The sequence below is a fragment of the Chiloscyllium plagiosum genome, chromosome 27 (assembly GCF_004010195.1).
Source record: "Chiloscyllium plagiosum isolate BGI_BamShark_2017 chromosome 27, ASM401019v2, whole genome shotgun sequence".
In the NCBI taxonomy this organism is placed as follows: Eukaryota; Metazoa; Chordata; class Chondrichthyes; order Orectolobiformes; family Hemiscylliidae; genus Chiloscyllium; species Chiloscyllium plagiosum.
Genome location: NC_057736.1, coordinates 23,783,919 through 23,804,928, shown reverse-complemented (window position 1 = coordinate 23,804,928; position 21,010 = coordinate 23,783,919). Strand labels below are relative to the sequence as shown.

The window sequence follows — 21,010 nt, the reverse complement described above, 5'->3', positions numbered from 1 at the left end:
GTGGCTGTACAGGACATTGGTTAGGCCACTGTTGGAATATTGCATGCAATTCTGGTCTCCTTCCTATTGGAAACTTGAAAGGGTTCAGAAAAGATTTACAAGGATGTTGCCAGGGTTGGAGGATCTGAGCTACAGGGAGAGGCTGAGCAAGCTGGGGCTGTTTTCCCTGGAGCGTCGGAGGCTGAGGGGTGACCTTATAGAGGTTTACAAAATTACAAGGGGCGTAGATAGGATAAGTAGACAAAGTCTTTTCCCTGGAGTCGGGGAGTCCAGAACTAGAGAGCATAGGTTTAGGGTGAGAGGGTAAAGATATAAAAGAGTCATAAGGGGCAACTTTTTCACAGAGGGTAGTACATGAATTTGGATGGGTATATGAATAGGAAGGATTTGGAGAGATATGGGCCGGGTGCTGGCAGGTGGAACTAGATTGGTTTGGGATATCTGGTCAGCATGGACAGGTTAGACTGAAGGGTCTGTTTCCATGCTGTACATCTCTATGACTCTGTTATTGCACACCTTTTGAAGCAGCTGGGAGTTGAACCCTGGCGTCGTGGCTCAGAGATCCTGAATGAGGTATATTGTAAAGAGTTGAATGGGATTGCTCAATTAGCTCTATTTTACTCTGGGTACTGTTCATACAGCACAAGTCTAAAATAGTGAAAACTGCTTTAATACTGGACCCTTAAATGTAAGCCCTGAGAATCTCATCTTCAGGCTTGTTTCAGGCTGTCTTTTAGTGGGCTGTCTTTTAGCCTATGTTGTGACTCATGTCTCTTTTCAACATCATCATTGAAGTAAACAATTGCTGACTTAATTGCAAGTCTTTGTGAACTTACGAAATCATTTCAAACTGCTTGTCTGCTACTTGTAGTAAGAACCATTCCATATTTTCTGTCATCAGGCACTAAACATCTCTGCAACAACTAATATCATCTTGTAAACTGTGTCATGATGCAATGACTGTGCAGCTTTCCCACCTCTTTTAATTTTTTGTTCTGTTACAATTTGTGTGACTCTTGAAGACAGATCGACTCATGAACAAACCTAATCTTCTGATATCTCAATGAAGTAAACACACTGTGGACTGATTTTGACCAGTCTTCTGGTGATGGACTAGGCAGCAGGGAGACATTGTCTACCTCCCAATTCACCCCTGCCCAGAGGCTACTTTAGTCACTTAAGTGACCTCCTGATTGGGTACTGAGAGTTCCCCTGACTGTCCTTGTGGCAACTGTGTCACCTGCTCTCACCAATGCCCTGCCCTTTGTCAGGGTCTGCCTGACTGCCCTCAGTGCCCCTAGAACCCAGTTACCTCACTGTGCAGGATGTGTCCTTCGCTGTAATTCGTGGTGTAGTTTCAGCACTAGCCACCTTAACTTGCTGCATAGCTGTTTCCCCCCTATTTGGTCAGTCACTGCTGGGGACAGATTGCCAACCTTAGTAGGAATGTCTACCCCAAATGAACCCAATTCATTTTATTCCCTGACGAGCACCAATGCAGAGTCACTCTCCACTTTCAAGTCTGTTTGTGGTACACATGCCGCAGGAACAGCATTTCAGTCATGTATGTCACGTATTGCACACACTTTTCCAAAAGTGACCTAACCAACGACCTTTTACAGCTGCAGTATGACCTCCCGACTCTAATACTCAATGCTCTGATCAATAAAGGAAAGCATACCAAGTGATGACTTCACTATCCTATCTACCTGCAACTCCACTTTCAAAGAACAATGAACCTGCACTCAAGGTCTGTTCAGCAACACTCCCCAGTGTTACATTAAGTGTACTTGGTGGTTGTGAGATTACTAAACAGTCATTTGAGCTTTTGGTGTTTTTGTAGCTATGCCAAGTTGACACCTCATTTTCAGCAATGCCTGATAATGTTCCTTGCATGGCCTTCCACTTTCCTCATTGAATCAGATTTGTCACTTAGCTGGGGGAGTGAGGGATAAAGTGATGGTGAAATAACAGATTGTAATGATGTATAACTTTTGTATATAACATGAACAATGAGATCAGTTCTTTTTCTTTCCCAGCTAGAGATGATAGTGCTAAAATGCACGATGGAATGTGTTAGAGCGGTCAATTGTGAAAGTAACCAAGGTATGGAGAATGCTTGCAGATGCAGAAGAGTTGAAGCATGTGTGGAGATGGATGAGAATGTGGAGGTGGAAATAGATAGTCTTACTGAAGACATGGATTTGAGTTTAAGAGTTTACCTGAGGATCACATGTGCTACTCCTGTGGAATTCACATTCTAACCATTCTGCAGATATTGCTGTTATTAGTGACTACCTTATATTTATAGACTCTAATTCTTGTCTTCTGTGTATGTGTAAAGTTAAACTAATTTGAACATAATGATACTGCAAGAAATCCCAAATGATGCTGAGTTTTGAAATGATCTGGTTCAGCCTGAGGCATTTGCCAAGGAGAGAGCTGGAATCAGTGGGAATTAATTTCCCTTTGGGCATCTGTTGTATAATGTAAACTCTGTAACCAAGACTAATTCAATTTTCTCCTCTAAATCTTTGATAGATCAATATTCAGCTTATTTTGCATTTGCCCTGTATGTTCATCATCAGTTGTGTCCTCTTCTCGTCAGATTGACTAATTGGTCTGATTCACATCTTCTGCCATTTTATTAAAGATAGCACCTTCAAATCCACAATGAACAGTAGTTTCTCGAACATGTAGTTTTTACACAGAAGCGGGATTAGCTAAATTATACTTGCAGAGACCTGGCATGGACTCACTAAAAATAGTAGAACTAACTTGTGTACCAGTTTCCTATTATTGTTCTTGCCAACTCACTTCTCTTTAACACATCACTGCTATTGTTTCTGGCTACTCCTGTGAAATCCACATTCTAACCATTCTGTGGATAGAGAAGCTACTCCTGAATTTCTCATTGGATTTATTAGTGACTCTCTTATATTTATGGACCCTAATTCTTGTCTTCTGTGTTTGTGTAAACCTAAACTAATTCGAACACAATGATACTGCAAGAAATCATTAACTTTATTACCCTGCCAGCCATGGATGATAAATGACCTTCATCAACTTTGTAACCATTAACAGCCATTGATGAGTGGTGACCTTAATCAACAAGTGGACATTTTAGCTATGGGCACATCAGGATTTATTGATTAGATAGTTTAAAAGATTGATCTGTTCAGAGTGTTGTCTTAACCCTTTTATAACCCCTGATCTTTATCAAAAATCTCGACCAGATGGGAAGTTATCTCAAATCATGCAGTGTTGAAGCTTTTTTTCTTCTATCTTGAGAAGAGGAACTTTAAGATAATAATTTAGATTATCAGAATTGACTAATTGACCACTGATCCAGAAACCAAACTGACAAGCACATCATAATTTTGTGGACTATCATAATATTTGTTGAATAATGCCAAACTGTACAAGATAAGCTAATCCTTTGTTAGATTTGGGTTGTGCAATGGATAAACCACAGTTTTCTGAGGTTTCTGATCAGACCAGGTATCCTAAATTAATCTAGTCCCATTTGCCAGCAATTGGCCCATATCCCTTTAAACCCTTCCTATTCATATACCCATCCAGATGCCTTTTAAATGTTGTAATCGTACCAGCCTCCACCACTTCCTCAGGTCTTGTGTTGGGAATATTCCCATCGCACGTAAGCATTAAGGCACCAACCACGCAGAAGGGATTGGGTAGCACAAAATTAAGAGATTCATTTAGTAAGGATTTGAGAAACTGGTGAAAATAGTACACTTGGAGAACTTATATGCATTCCTGAGTTGGTAACTCCATTAGAACAAACTGAGACTGTTAAGTCTGAATCACATAATTCATTACATCATTTTCCCTCTAGTGATATATACAGAAAACACAACCACACCAACATAAAGGTGTATGTGTCAGGAAAAAAGTCACCAACCATGGCAAGGGCTAAGATTAGCAGATGAGAGACAGATTTATTTGAAAAGCTAGGGAAGAAACCCTTTCCTTACTGCCCACAAGCATTACTATAAAAAGATCACTTTCTCTTAAGTTAAATTTAAAGTGAGATCTTAATCGTATTATGAAAGCTTGATTTGAATGTGTGGGGCATGTGAGCCACCTTTCCAAGAGGAGTTGCTCACATGGTTCAAAAGGCATCACCATAAAAATGCTAATTACTCCTTACACAGCAGATAAGGGATATGTTCCCACTTCTTTTATTTTCGAGTTTATCAACACCATGCTCCCTGTTCCTCTCATCTGTTTCTTCCTGCCATTTTGGTGGTAGGTCTAATGTAAAGGCCTTGCAATTTCAATATTTTGTAAGTTATCTGCATTGCATTCTTATCACCTAGAAAATAAATATTATTGGTTATTGAGGTTGGATTGCTTTGTAAAGGATTGCTAAAAATCTGGCACAAGTGTGTTCAACAACACCTTGGAAGTTTTGCTGCAATTATGTAGAGCTTAGATGGGACCACATCTAGAATGTGACATACTGTTTCAGTTGTCTTGCCTAAAGAAAGATTGACCTTACTTTTGAGGGAATGTAACAAATGTTTACCAGATAAATTCCTGATTGAGAAGGTCATTACAGTGAGGAATGATTGAGTAGAATAGTCCTCAAGTCTTCGCTGGACTTCAGAAGAATGAGAGGTGATCTTGAAACATGCAAACTTCTGAAGGGACATGGTAGGTTAATACTGAGAGACTATTTCTCTTTTCTAGAAAGTCCAGAAAACCAGAACCAGGATTTTTAAGATTACATGTATTCCCTTACCACTGTCAGAAGACTCAGCTCCAAATGCATTACCTCCAAATGCTGCTTCTTAGTCACTTGTCACTCCATTAGTGGACTGGAGATGCATCTCCTGCCTTTAATCAGACAAGAGTCTTGAGAGCTACCAGCCAATCCTGCTAATCCCAGCATGCCACTAAGTACAGTAAATACATCTGGGGCTGCAAGTAGTTCCTAAAGTACCGAACCATCAGGACTGGCAGGGCCTCAGTGACAAGGCCATTGGGGAAATTTATGGGCCCCATCTACCTACAAATCCACCATTGAGAGAATGTAATCTTCAACCTGAGGTGTGGAGTGTCAGGATAAGGGACCATTTAGGACTGAGTACCCTAATGTCTCTGAGCATTTGTGCAATACTGCTCACTTAATAGTCATATCTGTTTTACGACAGAGTCCTGTCATCAGTAACTGCAAATAAAACACACTCAATTTGTCATACAACACCTAATTTTGATGTTTGAAGTTAGTATCTTTTAAACCTCCTGATTAAGATGTTTCCAACTCTACAACAGGCTTCTTCCTAGGTACAGGTGATGTCAACTTAGTCCCAGAGAGATTACTAGGCTGCTGACTCAGCGAGACAAGTGGTGGTGGTTTAACATAAGGATCAGCCTACCTCAGGCAAGGGAGCGAGTTTAAGTTTCATTGTAACTTCATCTGGTTCAGGAACTGAACCCACACTGTTGACATCACTTTGCGTCGCAAACCAACTGTCCAAACAACTGAGCTAGCTGACCCCAGATCGCAAGTCAAATGACCTGGTACACCCTTCAAGAATCTATCCACTTTGTTGAAGATATTGAACATGGAAAAATTGAAAGCTGAGACAGAAATTTGAACCAACATTACTGTGTGTGAGCATTAGATTTCCATCTATCACATTTTCTATGTCAGTCAAAATAGTAGCTGGCTGTCAGGTGAGGAATTTGAATTTACAGTCTCCAACACCCACTTGTGTCACGGCCAACTAACATATCAGGTGACAAAATCCAACCCGATGACAGAATCTTGCAGGGTCTGAGTCAGGTGGCTACGATGAGATTTGTGGTCGATTCAGAGGAAAGGTCTGCGAGGCCTATCTTGCTGTCGGGACCATCTTGCTGCATCTCTTATGGTTTTGCCATGTGGTAAAGTGAGAAGGCAGCAACATGTTTCCATTTAAAGGGGGTGATGGTAAGTTCATGGAGGCACCCACAATCGGGCATTCCGACACAGCAAGCTAAGGGCACCATCCCTTACCCATTGCCCTGTAGGTACATTGTTCCTCTTGCTGCCAACAGACTCTAAACACAGACATTGATCCATTGTACATCCTGTATGGACATGACATTAGGCATCATGCTGGCAAAGTTACATTAAAAAAAATGAATGTAAGAGCAAAATAAACACATTTGCACAAAAGTGAGACAATGTCATTGATATCTTCTTTGTCTTTCTCCTGCTACATCTCAGTGTATTCCATGGTTCAACCCGGAGTGGAGGAAGTCTGCTCACCTATTGGCCCTGGAGCTTTGATCAGATGAACCTGGATTTGGATGTCCCTGGCCATTCTGAGGATTTTCTGCAGCTGAAGCTCTCTTTAGCACAACTTTCAAAGCTTGGGAGGTGGGGGTTGCGGGGGAGGGGTAGGTGTGAGTGCAGGGGCAGGATGCAGGTGAAGGGCCCAGTCACCTCGGGAATGTCCTGAGAGCAGATTTCTTGAGGGGCGTTATATGTGGTTCCTCTTCAGGCTGGCTGACACCTGGGACTGCCCAGTTTCCTTGTGACGACCAGGCACCTGGTGTGCTCACCAAACTCCCTGTGTCCCTTGTCACCACCTTCATCCCTGAGGACCAGTGGCTGGGATGATGGAGTGCAGGGCTCTGTAGTCTCTGCATCTGACCCTGAGGGTACTGGATCTGGCTCTCTGTGGCAGCTGCCAACTGTCCTTGCAGACATCCAGCCAGTCACATGACTTGCTGCAGTTTCTGAGCATTGAGAGCCACTGGGTACCACATCCCTGTCTGCTGCTGCTACTCCTGTGGCTCCCTGTGCAATCTGATGAAGTCCTTGATTGTCTACACGCGAGGGGTCCTCTCCTGCCTGGGGATGAGCAGCAGCCTGGTCTTCGTCAGCTCTCCAAGTGCCAGCCACCTGGGGCATTTCATCCTCAGCCCAGCTGCAGAGCTGGCACATTGAGGTATTCACCAACTTGTGCAACCAAATGTTCGAAGCTTAACCTCCCATTGAAGTATCAGTACCTGGGCTGATTGAGGGGGTTTAGGACAGAGTTTTGCTGATGCTTCGTCTATGGCTTTGGTACCTTTATCTTGAGAGGTTGAGGAGGGAGCTTTGGGAGGAGCCAGCAGTATCTCTACAGAGATGGTGGACAGCCTGGCAGTGCCTATGAGACCAAAGAGAGAGAAGGCTTTGCGGGGCAATGGTTAGATGTGCAATGACTTACATTGACAACAGGCTTACTAAAAGAATGGAAATCTGTTTAGTTGAGTTGGCTGAACACCTGGTTTGCAATGCAGAGAGACACCAACAGTGTGGGTTCAATGAAGGATTCTCCTTCTCAATCTTGCTTGAGGTGTGGTGACCCTCAGGTTAAACCACCACCAATTGTTTGTCTCTCTAATGAGAATCGCCCTCCCACCAAGGTTCATGCTCACAATTATCTGCAACATCTTCCCTCACTTGTTCTCATTGCCCTCCAGGCTTCCACACTACCAACTCTGCATGACCTCTCTGAAACTCCTCACCACAGTGTGGTGACCTTACCTCTACCGTGCTGAGAGATTGCAGTGGAATGAAGAGTGATGCTTGGTTGTCAGGTTGTGGATATCTCAATATCTCTGCAGGAGTGGTCTCAGTTTTCATCAGTGAGGAGTAGGATTCTCTATTCGCAGGCATTGAAGAGTTGAATGTCAGGCACCCGTCCACCCTTTCAACCCTATTGTGAGCTGTCTTTTTCATGAGAGAAAGGGAGGAATTGAGTGAGATGAATGTGAGTGCAACGGCCGTTACTGCTGGTGAGGAGTCCCAGAGAGGTTGTGCAGAGTTGGGTAGTGTGGAAGCCTGGAAGTTAATGAGAACGAGTGAGGGAAGATGTTACTGACAGTCGTGAGCTGGAACCTTGGTGGGAGGCGGGTGTAGTAGCAGAGAGAGAGTGTGAGGGGGAAGAATGGCGATACTTAAACGTGAAGCAGAGAAGACCACTGATGTCCTTGTGGCACTGCTGGCTGTTCCTCTGATGGCACTGACTCTGTTGGCAAGCTCTGACCAGGGTCTAGTGGCATGGTCTCCTGTTCTGATACTCCAGAAGAAGTCACCCCTCCTTTGTACCACCCCTTCCACCAGGTCCCTGTCAGAGAATCGCACTGCTATCTTCCTCTTCTCCAACACGTTCGGATTCTGTCCTTGGCCAAGCAGCGCAGCTTTGAAGTGCCAGTGGTCATCCGGTGCACTAAGCCCTTTTAACCCTGACCCAGCAGATTTTTGAGTGATGAATTGTCCCAGGGATGGTACAGAGTCAGGTGGGGATAGAACTGGGTGTGAGGAAGCTAATAGGTTTAGCAAGATATCTCGGTTAGCCTCATGATGAGAATCCTTCCAAGAAACCTGATGCAACTCACACTTAGCCAATGTAACATAAGATTCAGCCTTTATTGTCTTTGTTTGATAGTCCAGCCTGTTTGAAGCAGCTATTTTAATTGTTATAAAATAAAACAAAAATTAAACTGTCTTAGTTTTACTTTTCTGTTTTGATGCACAAACGCTAAAAGCTAATTGCATCACATCAGAAGTAGAATAATGACTCAGGTTGTTGATGGAGAAGCTGAATTAAACTGGATGTTGTCATTGACCCAAGCTATGACAGCGATGCTCTACATTCAGTTGCATAGTTCTCTTATTCTGCACACTCAGTGGCTATTCTTAACTATCTCCCTTTGATTCTGCATTGCAACATGAAACTTAAGATGGTTAGGCTGCAGAATTCTAGCTAATCCTTTTATTTGAAAGTTTTCTTCAAAGAATATTCAGAAAGACTTACTGAAGCAAATTGAACCCAGGATTGCTGCCACATTTGGAATTAAAGTAAAGTGCACTTGATTTAGTAACATTTTGTTTTAAAACGTGCCATATATCGCTGGAATAAGAGCAACAAGATGGAGTTCTGCCAAACCTCATACCAGTTTGACTTTGCCCAAGCTGCGACATTAATACCTCTGGAACAAAATGAACTTTACAAAGTTCCTAGCCAACCAACTGTGTAAACTTCATTTTCAACCTTTTTAACCTGGCAAAGTGCCCCATCAGCATTTTGCAAACATGAAAAACCATAAGAATATTCAGACACAAGTGAATGAAGGCCTGCGATTATAGGAATCCAAAAGCTTTGCTTCCTTGCCCAGAAAGCTGTGAAAAATTGGTTCTGATGACTCCCCATCCTTACAACTAACAGCTGCTAGTCGTAGAATGGTTACAGTGCAGAAGGAGGCCACTAAGCCAATCGTGTCAGCACTGGCCCTCCAAATGTGCATTATGACTTGATGTCCTTCTCCTGCCTTTTTCCTGTAACCATGTACATTGTTTCTATTCAAATAATGCCCTTTTCAATGTCTTGATTGAACCTGCCTCCACTTAACTCCCAGGCAAGGCATTCCAGACATTAACTACTCACTGTGTGAAAAAGTGCTTTTGCTTCTTTGACAAATTATTTTAAATTGTACCCTCTCATTCTCCATCTCTCGTGATTTTGAAAACTTCGATCAAATATCCTCTTGGTCTTCTTCACTCCAAGGAAAACAATCCCCACTTTCAAATTCATCTTCATAACTGAAGTTTCTCTACCTCTTCTTCACACTGTCCAATGTGTTCACATCCTTCCTATAGTCTGGTTCTCAGAGATGTACACTCTACTCCAGCTAAGATCTAACAAGAGTCTTGTACAATTTTAGGATAACATTCTTTTTCTTGTGTCTAGATTAGAGTGGTGCTGGAAAAGCACAGCAGTTCAGGCAGTATCTGAGGAGCAGTAAAATCATCAGGAATACAGTGGAATCTAAAGACGAGCAAATTAGTGCCACTGGCCAATTATTTCCATTCTCACTTCCTTCGGTGCCTTTGAATACATTTCATCTACTCAAGGTGCCTTGTCAGCTCTTAAATAACAACAGCTTATCTAATCCCTCCATTTCATTAATTTTTGAATTCTTCTAATGAATGAATTTCCTCCTCTGACACCATAGTCTGGCTAGCTAATGCTTCCTCAGTAAAGACAAATGCAAAGTATCTATTTAAAACTCAGCCATTCCCCCTGCTTCCAGAACAGAAACTAGTGCTGAACATTTAAGCTGAAATGTTTAAATTTCTCTTTTGATATTTTGAATTATATTAGCCAAATACATTTTTATGTGATTATTCCAAGTATTGAAGAATTATAAATTAAATATGTTTATAAATCTTAATTACAGTTTGAAATTATTTTTATAGCTGCAGTCTTCTCTATATTGGTCAGTAACATTCAGTCGTTATTGAGTTATATACCATAGATTTTTCTAGATTTTTATATAGAACTGATTGGAGTCATGCACAGTATATGGCTTCTTAACGCTTTAGGAGCTCAGTGTGAATATTGTAATGATAGAGTGAAAGAGATTGAGTAATTTGTAATTCAAGAAGAATTAGGTCTTCGTTAACAGCATGAGGTACAAATAGATCTACCTGGAACTATTCTGCTCAAAACTTGGTCCAGGCAGGAAATTGCCAGGAGAACAGCAAATGTGCCTCAGGGATGCCCTCAAAGCATCGCTGAAGAGATGTAACTTTCCTGCTGACCCATGGGAGTCCCTGGCTTAAGATCAACCAAAATGGAGAAGGTTCATCTGGCAAGGTACTAATCATATCAAGAGACTTCATTACGAACATGCTGAGGCAAATTCAAGGCATCTGTCGGAGTATATATAAACCTCTAAACAACTCATCTACCCAACCCTTCAAACATTACGTGTCCTGTATGTGGCACAGTCTGCAGATCACACATTGAACTTACCAGCCACCTCAGAGCCCATTGAACTGGAGTGGAAGCATGCAATTTCCTATTACAAGGAACTGCCTAAGGAGAAGGATTGGATATTGTGCTGTATTGAAGCAACTCGTCACTGCTTGAACACACAAACCTCTCTAATAAGACAATTTAACTTGACGTTTGTTGCAGAAACCATCATTGTTACTAAAACTGTTGGATGAGTTGCAAGTATCAGACAGTAGTTGTGTTTTAATGTAGCTAGGACTTTGTAATCGCTGCTAAAGGACTCTTTCATTCAAAACCTACCATATTTCCCAGTGACGGTAATAATTACTGGAAGTGTCTACCAAATCCAGCTGCACGATTCTACTTCATGAAACTTTAAATCATTTTAAACTCTGATTTACAAGACTGCCAGAAATTTATGAAGATAGTGAGAAGGGTAGCATTTCTGGTTTATTGGTCCCTATTGATGCATGGGCAAATAGGATTACCTGAAGCACAGACTGGCTCTTCTGCATTGAATATACATGTTTCTTCTTTTGCCAAACTGACAGTAGGATGAATGATTGAAGGATGTTGCAAGGTCAAGCCTGACCAGATGTCAGTGATACAGCAAATAAGGAGGATATTCAGCCCACTGTTAATGCGCCAGCTCCTTAAAAGGACTCTCCTTGGTGTTCCAAGTTGTGGTTAATGCTCTGTTGAATGGACATTAACAAGTTATGTTAAATATAACTATGTACAAGGATAGGTAAGAGATTATGTTTTCTGGAACCCTACAGACTCAGGCTGCAGTTCTATGTGGTCAGACTTAACAAAGATATGGCTTATTTTTGCTCATGCTCAGTAGTTTTTCTTAGTTAACTGAATAATTAACCCTTTCCCTACATTTACCCATGGCACTGCAGATATTTCCCCTCCTAATTTCCTTTTGAAACTTCATCATTGAATCTGCTTCCACCATTATTTAGATAATGCATTTCAGGTTATAACCACTTGTTCCACAACTGTTTTTCTTCAGATCTTCCCTGGCTCTGCCAATTTCATTTTAACCTGTGTCCTATGGTTACCACCTGTTCTGTAATTGGAAGCTGTTCCATTTTGTTTACTGTGTTAAAATCCTTCAAGATTTTCAATACCTTTTGTCAATTTTCATATAAGCTTCTCTTGTTCGAACAAGAAGAACCCAGGCTTTCTAATCTCCTTATCCCCAACTAATTCTCAGTTGCTTGTTTCTGATGGATAAATCTCAAACAAATTTTTAAAACTATTATTTTCCAAATCCTAAACTGTTTTCCAACTTGGTATCAGTGTTGCAGTGACATCACAAGCCTTCAGTGTGGTATTGCAAATCAATCTTTGCTTCGTAACTTAATATGTTTCCTATTTTTAGAGGCATTGCTGAGTTTTGTGTGTGTGTGAGGTCATCAGTCCAAACCAAAAACTGTGTGGCCTTTTTATCTCCAGTTTAATAATTGCACCTTTGGTGCAGAAGAGATAACAGAAACTCAGTTTAATCATTTGTTTTATTTGAATAAAAATAATCCCCCGCACCACCTGCCATTTTCAAATTGAGGGCCAGATGAACAGTTTGCTTCCATACCATTGCCAATAAATATCTTGTCCTTTATGTAGTAAATTATTTACATCAACTTAACTGCTATTCACTCCCTTCCCCGCCGCTGAATAAAAGTTGCTGTGCCACTCTGCATGTCTGAGGCCCTTTCTGCAAAGCGCATCTGTTCTGTGGTAAATTTGTGAGTGAGTGTATGCTTTCAGGTGTGCACTTTACAATTGGCAGATGGTCTAACCAGTGCAATGAACTCAGTGTGCTACATGTTGACATGCAATTATGTGCCGCAGAGCAGTAGTTTACCTTTCATCTCTGAGTGTTTTCCATTTCTATCATGCTGTTACACAGGGCTGCCAATGAAGCCCTGAACAGGGAAAGGGATTGGAAAGGAATTGTGTTCAAAACCTAAACAGAGGGGTAGGCCATTCAGCCTCTTTAAATTTCCTGTACCATTTTATGGCCCATGACTTATTCATCTTTTTTAAAATTCATTCACAGGACATGGGTGTCACTGACCAGGCCTGCATTTATTACCCGTCCCATTTGCTATTAGAATGTATTATGGGCATCAAGACACAAAAAGAAGTGAGTGACCAAGAAAGTATATAGTCTGATAAGGCTGAAGATCAGGGTCTGGGAAGTGACCTGCTCAGACTGCTAAGATTCAGGAAGTATGGTACTGTCGCTTCTGAGTCATAGAGTCATGCATCGTGGAAACAGACCCTTGAGTCCAACTGGTCCACGCCGACCAGGTTTCCTGAACTAAACCAGCAACACTTGCGTGCGTCGGCCCATATTCCTCTAAACATTTCCTACTCATGTACCTGTCCAAATATCTTTTAACTGTTGTAACTGTACCTGCATCTACCACTTCCTCTGGTATCATTCCATACATGCACCACCCTTCTCAGGTTCCTTTTAAATCTTTCCTATCTCACCTTAAACCTATACCTTCTAGTTTTGAACTCCCCTATCCTAGGGGAAAGACCTTTGCAATTCACCTTATCTAAACCCCTCATGATTTTATAAACCTCAAAAAGGTCACCTCTCAAACTCATTCACTCCAGTGAAAGAAGTCCCAACCAATCCAGCCTCCGTTTATAACTCAAACCCTTCAGTCCCAGTAACATCCTTGTATATCTCTACTGTACCCTTTCAATTTAGTAATATTCTTTCTATATTTGGTTTTAAGGATAAACAAGAGACATCCTTAGAGCCATGCGGGAAGCAGACATGAAGAGTATGCTTCTTGACCCCACATTCAAGGACCCAATCACTGCTTCCAACTTCCCACCATCGACATGTATTACTGCTGCATTGCTATCTCTGATTTAAATATAGGGTACTTTTTGCCAATGGGCACTTGATCAGAAGTATTGGAGTTGAAACTTTATTGCTGGAACAGCACAGCAGGTCAGGCAGCATCCAGGGAACAGGAGATTCGACGTTTCGGGCACAGGCCCTTCTTCAGGAATTCCTGAAGAAGGGCCTGTGCCCGAAACGTCGAATCTCCTGTTCCCTGGATGCTGCCTGACCTGCTGTGCTGTTCCAGCAATAAAGTTTCAACTTTGATCTCCAGCATCTGCAGACCTCACTTTCTCCCAGAAGTATTGGAGCAAGGCTTAGCCTCATCATTCAGATGCAGTAGACTTGGACTGGACTGCCAAAGATGGCTGCACTAAGAACGTGGCCCTCACTTTTCAGCCACGACTGGTATTTCATAAAAGCAGAAAATGTAAATGGTTTCTTCCTGTCCCATTTTAATTTTTGAAATCAAAAATTGCCATTTAAAGTAGAGCCAATAAACCATTGGTGTAATTGGAAACTATTTGGAGCTGAGCCTATTCAGTGCATATTTTTATTCACATTTTGCAAATAATTTAAAAGTCAAGGACGTAGTGTTATGAAGTCTATACCTCACATAGGAGTAGTTCTTGACTTTTACAAATTACCATTCCATTGACTTCAATGGAAATAAACAGTCATTTTAACATGTAAAATGAGTCCTGAACCTGCTGTCACCTGGTAGTCTCTCAACATTGAGGTTTTACACCCCCTTGTTGAATTAAACCCAGTCGAGAAAATTTGGAAATGTATTTAAGATTCTTTTGTGGCATCCTACAAGTCATTGTATTTATTTCTGTGTTGAATAAATGATTATTTTCTTATTCCAAAGGTCAGCACGCTAATACTTTCATGCATTTACTAACAGGCTTGTAATGTTTTTCTGGCTGGTCGGTCACATAGTGGCTGTCTGGTAATTTATTCTGAATCCGACTGAGTAACAATGGCCACCTTTCACAGACCTGTATTGTCTTCATTTCAGAGGCATTGTCAAAAACCACTCACTGTTGTCATCAATGCTTCACTTAACTGCCTCCAACCTTGTGTGTTCATCAATGACTAATCTAGGTGCACCATTAAATTTAATTTGAGCTGCTGTTGAGGCTGAAAGCATCATTAAATAAAATACATTAATTTCGTGAGTAATGTACCTTTCTTTTCACATGTCACCTCAACCCACAATAGTGAATTTCAGCAGCCTACATCTCAACATTGTTCTATTAGCTATATGCTGTTTGTTGTGTTAAAATTCACCTTTTAATACTACACCAGGGAGTAGTCATTACTCCTCCATCAGTCAGTCTCTTTTCACATGAAGTTTTTTTTGACCAAGTATATAAAACCAAAAGTGATTTCCACTGCTTTAACAATGTACTAAAGAAAAAAATAAGGCTAATTTGAAAATGATGGGCAAAGAAAAGACAAGTCATGGGGGGAGAATAATGAATCATACTTTATTTATCTGAAACTTAAAATGATTTATAACTTTATAGCATAATTAGGATGTTGAAACAAGCAAACTATTGCATGTGAATCAGAATGCATTAAGTAAAGCATCTCCCCACTAACGACATCCTGGGGGTTACCATTGACTAGAAATGAAAATTACTAGCCATATAAATACAGTGGCTACAAGAGCAGATCAGAGACTAGGAATCCTGCAGCAAGTAACTCCTCTCCTGACTCGCGATAACATGTCCATTATCAACAAGGTACAAGTCAGGAGTACTCCCCACTTGTCTGGATGAATACGCAAGAAGCTTGACATCACCCAGGATAAAGCAGCCTGTTTGTTTGACACTTTGTTCACAAACTTCCACCCCTCCACCACCACTGATACTCAGTAGCAGCAGTGTGTACTATGTACAAGATGCAATGCAGAAATTCACCAAAGATCCTTGGATAGCACTTTCCAAACCCACGACCACCTACATCTAAAAGGGCAGCAAATACATGGGAAACACAGTGTCTGCAAGTTGCCCTCCAAGCCACTCAGTATCCTGACTTGGAAATACCTGTATATCGCTATTCCTTTAATGTCACTGGATCAAAATCCTGGAATTCCTTCCCTGAGCGCATTGTGGTTCTATCTACAGCTTATGGACTGCAGTTCATCTCTACCTTCTCAAGGACAACTAGGGACAGGCAATAAATGTGGACCTGCCAGTGACAGCCATGTCCCATGAGTGTTTTTTTAAAATCAAAACTATAGTCTAAATCTTTATTCTTATAACAAATATGATAAGAGAGGGGAAACAAATTAGTGTTGCCTCACTTTTTTCTACAAACCGCATTGATGAAACTTGTTACTTTGTGTAATTCAGTATTTCAAATTATACAAATAAATTTACATTTTTCTCAGAATTCCATGTTTGAATCCTTCCAATCAAGTTTCCACTCCTGCCTCAGCTCCTGTCAAGGTCGCAAATGACATTAGGTGAAATCTTTCATCAATGGCATGTGTCCTACCCTGATTTGATTTGGTTTATTACTGTCACATGTAGCAAGGTACAGTGAAAAGTATTGTTTTGCGTGCTATCCAGGCAAATTATACCTTATATAAGTACAACAGGGTATAGAATTGTGTGCAGAATATAGGTTACAGCTATAGAGAAGGCACAGTGTATATGAGAAGTCCGTTCAAAAGTCTGATCAGTAGGGTAGAAGCTATTCTTGAATCTGTTGGTACGTTTTCAAATTTTTGTATCTTCTGCCCAATGGAAGAGGGTAGTAGAACGTAATATCGGGGTGGAAGGGGGTCTTTGATTATGTTGGCTGCTTTCCCAAGGCAGCGGGAAGTGTAGGCGGAGTCAAAGAATGGTAGGCTGGGGTGCATTCACAACTCTCTAATTTCTTGCAGTCTTGAACAGAGCAGTTGCCATATCACGTCATGATGCAGCCGGAGAGGATACTTTCAATAGTGCACCTATAAAAATTGGCAAGAACCATTGTGGACATGCCGCATTTCTTTAGTCCTCTGAGGAAATAGAGGCAATGACGTGCTTTCTTAACCATAGCGTCAACGTGGATGGATCAAAACAAAATTGTTGGTGATATTTACTATAGGAAATTGAGACTCTCAACCACCTCTACCTCAGCACCATTGATACAGACGAGACATGTTCTCCACTCTGCTTCCTGAAGCCAATGACCATCCTTCATTTTGCTGACATTGAGGGAGAGATTGTCGTCGTTACACTATACCACTAAACTCTCATCTCTTTCCTGTATCCTGTCTCATCATTGTTTAAGATCCAACCCACCACAGTGGTGTCATCATCAAATTTGTAAATGGAGTGAGAGCTGAATTTGGCCACACAGTCGTGCGTGTGTATAAGAAGGGGCTGAGTAGACAGCTTTGCGAGGCACCAGTGTTGCAGATTATTGTGGAGGAGGTGTTATCACCTATCCTTACTGATAGCAGTCTGCGGGTCAGGAAGTCGATCCAGTTGCAGATAGGGGAGAGAGTCCTAGGTCTCGAAGTTTGGAGATGAGTTTGGTTGGAATTACGATGTTGAAGGTAGAGTTAAAGTCAAAAAAGAAAACCACAGCTACCGGCTGTTTGTTTACCCTCCCCCATCAGAATGACTTGCTGCCAAAGAATTGAGTCCCCCATCACTAAAGCTCTGCGAATCTCTTTCCTCCCTTATTGTACAGTAGAGCCAACCATGGTGTCACAAACTTGGCTGCTGTTGCTTTCCCCTGAGAGACCATTCCCCACAACAGTATCCAACATGGTATGTCTGTTTGAGAGGGGAATGGCCACAGGTGACTCTTGCACTACCTGTTCACAATTACTAGTCTTCCTGGTGGTTACCCAACACTTTCTGCCTGTGTAGTCTTTACCAGCTCACTAATCTGTCTCAAATCATCTGCTAAAACCCTCATTTAAGCCTCTGGTACCTTTGGATGCAAGATTAGAGTGATGCTGGAAATGCACAGCAGGTCAGGCAGCATCCAAGGAGCAGGGAAATCGATGATTTGGGCAGGAGCCCTTCATCAGGAATAAGGATGAAGGGCTCCTGCCTGAAGCATTGATTTTCCTGCTCCTCAGATGCTGCCTGACCTGCTGTGCATTTCCAGCACCACTCTAATCTTGACTCTAATCTCCAGCATCTGCAGTCCTCATTTTCGCCTACCTGTAAATGCAATTATTTCAAAGCCCTTTTGCTGGTCTTCCACAATCTATCCTCGATATCCATGAGGCTATCCAAAACCCTGCTTGCTCAAGCTTTACTTGCAGCAGGTCCTGTACCCCTAACACTCCAGTATTCACTGACCTGCACTGGCTGCTCATCAAGCAATATCTCGATTTTAAAATTCTCATCCTTTTGTTTAAATCTGTCCATGACCTTACACTCCTTATCACTGTAACCTTCTCCAGGCCCCACAACCCTCTGTTCTCTGTGCTCCTCGAATTCCGAATTGTGAATCCCCAATTTTAATTGCTCCAACATTACCTTCAGTTTCCTTGGCTCCAAGTCTGGAATGCCTTCTCCAGCTCATTCTCCTCCTTTCAGACAGTTCTTAATTCGTAGCTCTTTGACCATGATTTGGTCATCTGACCTGCTATCTCCCTGTCTCCCTGTTCAGTGTCATACTTTATTTATCAGTGCTGCTGTGAATTGCTTTGAGACATTTCATTATCTTAAAGCTCCTACATAAAAACTGTGCAAGTGGTTAACAACAATGTCCCCAATGTTTCTGTAGTCTGCGAGTGTGCCTTATTTGGAATCACCTATTCAGGAATAATCACTTGTATAAGATAAAGTTAAAAATCACACAACACTAGGTTATAGTCCAACAGGTTTATTTGGAAGCACTAGCTTTTGGAGTGCTGCTCCTTCATCAAAAGTACTGGCAGCATGAAATGTACAACAACTCGCATTTATGTAGCTCTTTTAACCTAGGTACCTCATCGGAATGTAATCAAACAAATAGAGAGCCGAAGTGACAGAAGTAGATACTATTCAAAGAAAATAGGATTTAAAGCTTGTTCTCCAGGAGAGAGAAGTGGAGAGGTTTGAGAGGGGGGGGCGATGAGGGAGTTCCAGAACTTAGGGTTTAGTTACCTGAAAGCAGAACCACCAATGGTGGGGTCAAATCTGTAATGTCCTCAGGTCAAAATTACAGGAGTGCAGAGATCTCCAGGGGTTTGAAGGGCAAGAGGAGGATGCAAAGATAGCAAGAGCTAAGGCCATGAGAGATTTACAAACAAGACTAAGAATTTTTAAATGGCTGCATCACTGGACCAAGAGTTACTGAAGGTGCTAGGTTCAGACAGCAGAGTCTTGTGTGAAGTCAAGGTTTTGGAAAGTGCAACTGGAAGAGTGGCCAGGAGTGTGTTGGAGTTATTGGATTCAAAGGTAGTGAACTCCAAAATGAAAATGGAAGGGAGAAACTCTGCAACAAAACCATTAAAAGCTGAAGGAAGTGTGGGAGTGCCAGTACACACTGCATTTCTCAAGCTGGTTGACTTTTTAATCCTAAAATATTGCAATCTGCCTCATTTTAAACATTTGCACATAATTCATTATTTTGTAAGATTGCTGCTTCAGCTAGAGTTAATAAAGAGTAACTGTTTCCAATGACTTTAAGGTCATTTGACATTAAAAAGAGGAAGGCCTCCCCTTTTTCTCCAGCAGTAATGTCAAATATTTGTATGCGTTAACACAAATTAAATACTTGAGAGTTCAAAAAGAAATATCATTGGTTTCTTACTATTTTCATGTTTTCACAGCTTTATTATTTGTGTGAGCTTTTTTAAAGTTTACTGCAGTTTAGTAGAGTTTGCATGAGAAAGACCAAAGTAAATATTAAAGGTAAAATGCTGTACAATGACTGTCAATAGGTCTGTGAGAATGTGGCTGTGGGAAACATGTATAAGCCTGTATTATTAAATGCACAGCAACGATACCAATCTGAAGTCAGTAAAAAGTGGAAGTTTAGGAAAATTTTACTTGTATCATTTTATTACTACTATTGCAGAACTCTGGTAACACAAAGTATCTTTCTTATCCAGGATCGATTTGAAGCCCTTTTCCGGGTTTATGATGAACAAGCCACATTCCAACTGTTCCAAAGCTTCCAGAGAGTACGGATAAATTTCACCAATCAAGAGGCAGCTGCACGTGCCCGAATAGAACTTCATGAATCTGACTTTAATGGCAGCAAACTCAAACTTTATTTTGCACAGGTACGATATAATGATCTTACAAACCTTCCCCAAAATGTGCATTGTAAATATTTCAAGTTATTCCTAACTATCAACAAATCAGTCATCTATTTAACACCAGTGATAAATCACATTTTGACCCATTGATACCCGGTGTTAGTAGAATTAGACAATGTGACTAAAATGATAGCCAGTGATAAGATTAGAGTGGTGCTGGAAAACCACAGCAGGTCAGGCAGCATCATAGGAGCAGGAAAATCAATGTTTCGGGCAAAAGCCCTTCATCAGGAATGAGGCCACAATCCTGAAGAAGGGCTCCTGCCCGAAACATCAATTTTCCTGCTCCTCAGATGCTGCCTGACCTGCTGTGCTTTTCCAGCACCACTCTAATCTTGATTCTGATCTCCAGCATCTGCAGTCCTCACTTTCACCTAAAATGATTGCTACTTCACCATGACCACCTTTGCAGCTATGTAATCAGTCGTTTGACAGCCGGGTTTCTGCTATTAGACATGTCAACACATTTTGCATGTAAGAAAGAGTTTCTACTGATTAATTGGAAGAAAATACTTTCAACTGTGTGCCTGGACACCTTTGCTTTTGTGGAAATATTCAAAATATTTCAATATAGCATAGTACTTTGCGTAGTCATATTTCTGTAGATGATTTATGGCAGAGCAGTAGATGTGATCTATATGGACTTCAGTAAGGTGTTCGACAAGGTTCCCCAGGGGAGACTGATTAGCAAGGTTAGATCTCATGGAATACAGGGAGAACTAGCCATTTGGATACAGAACTGGCTGTAAAGTAGAAGACAGAGGGTGATGGTGGAGGGTTGTTTTTCAGATTGGAGGCCTGTGAACAGTGGAGTGCCACAAGGATCGGTGCTGGGCCCTCTACATTTTGTCATTTACATAAATGATTTGGATGCGAGCATAAGAGGTATAGTTAGTAAGTTTGCAGATGACACCAAAATTGGGAGTGTAGTGGACAGCGAAGAGGGTTACCTCAGATTACAACAGGATCTGGACCAGATGGGCCAATGGGCTGAGAAGTGGCAGATGGAGTTTAATTCAGATAAATGCGAGTTGCTGCATTTTGGGAAAGCAAATCTTA

General features: G+C 41.4%; 1 protein-coding gene across 7 annotated transcripts in view; it reads left to right on the top strand.

Moving 5' to 3' along the window:
- The window catches only part of rcan3 (regulator of calcineurin 3), a 142,851-nt gene that overhangs the window by 78,029 nt on the left and 43,812 nt on the right, over positions 1 to 21,010 (top strand). For 4 of the 7 annotated variants that reach the window (XM_043717669.1, XM_043717666.1, XM_043717667.1 and 1 more), the window contains exons 3-4: positions 12,874 to 12,960; positions 19,742 to 19,915. In XM_043717669.1, the coding sequence (XP_043573604.1) occupies positions 12,874 to 12,960; positions 19,742 to 19,915 (261 nt within the window). The remainder of the gene's footprint in view (positions 1 to 12,873; positions 12,961 to 19,741; positions 19,916 to 21,010) is intronic. The other 3 variants (XM_043717672.1, XM_043717670.1, XM_043717673.1) reach the window with 1 other exon arrangement.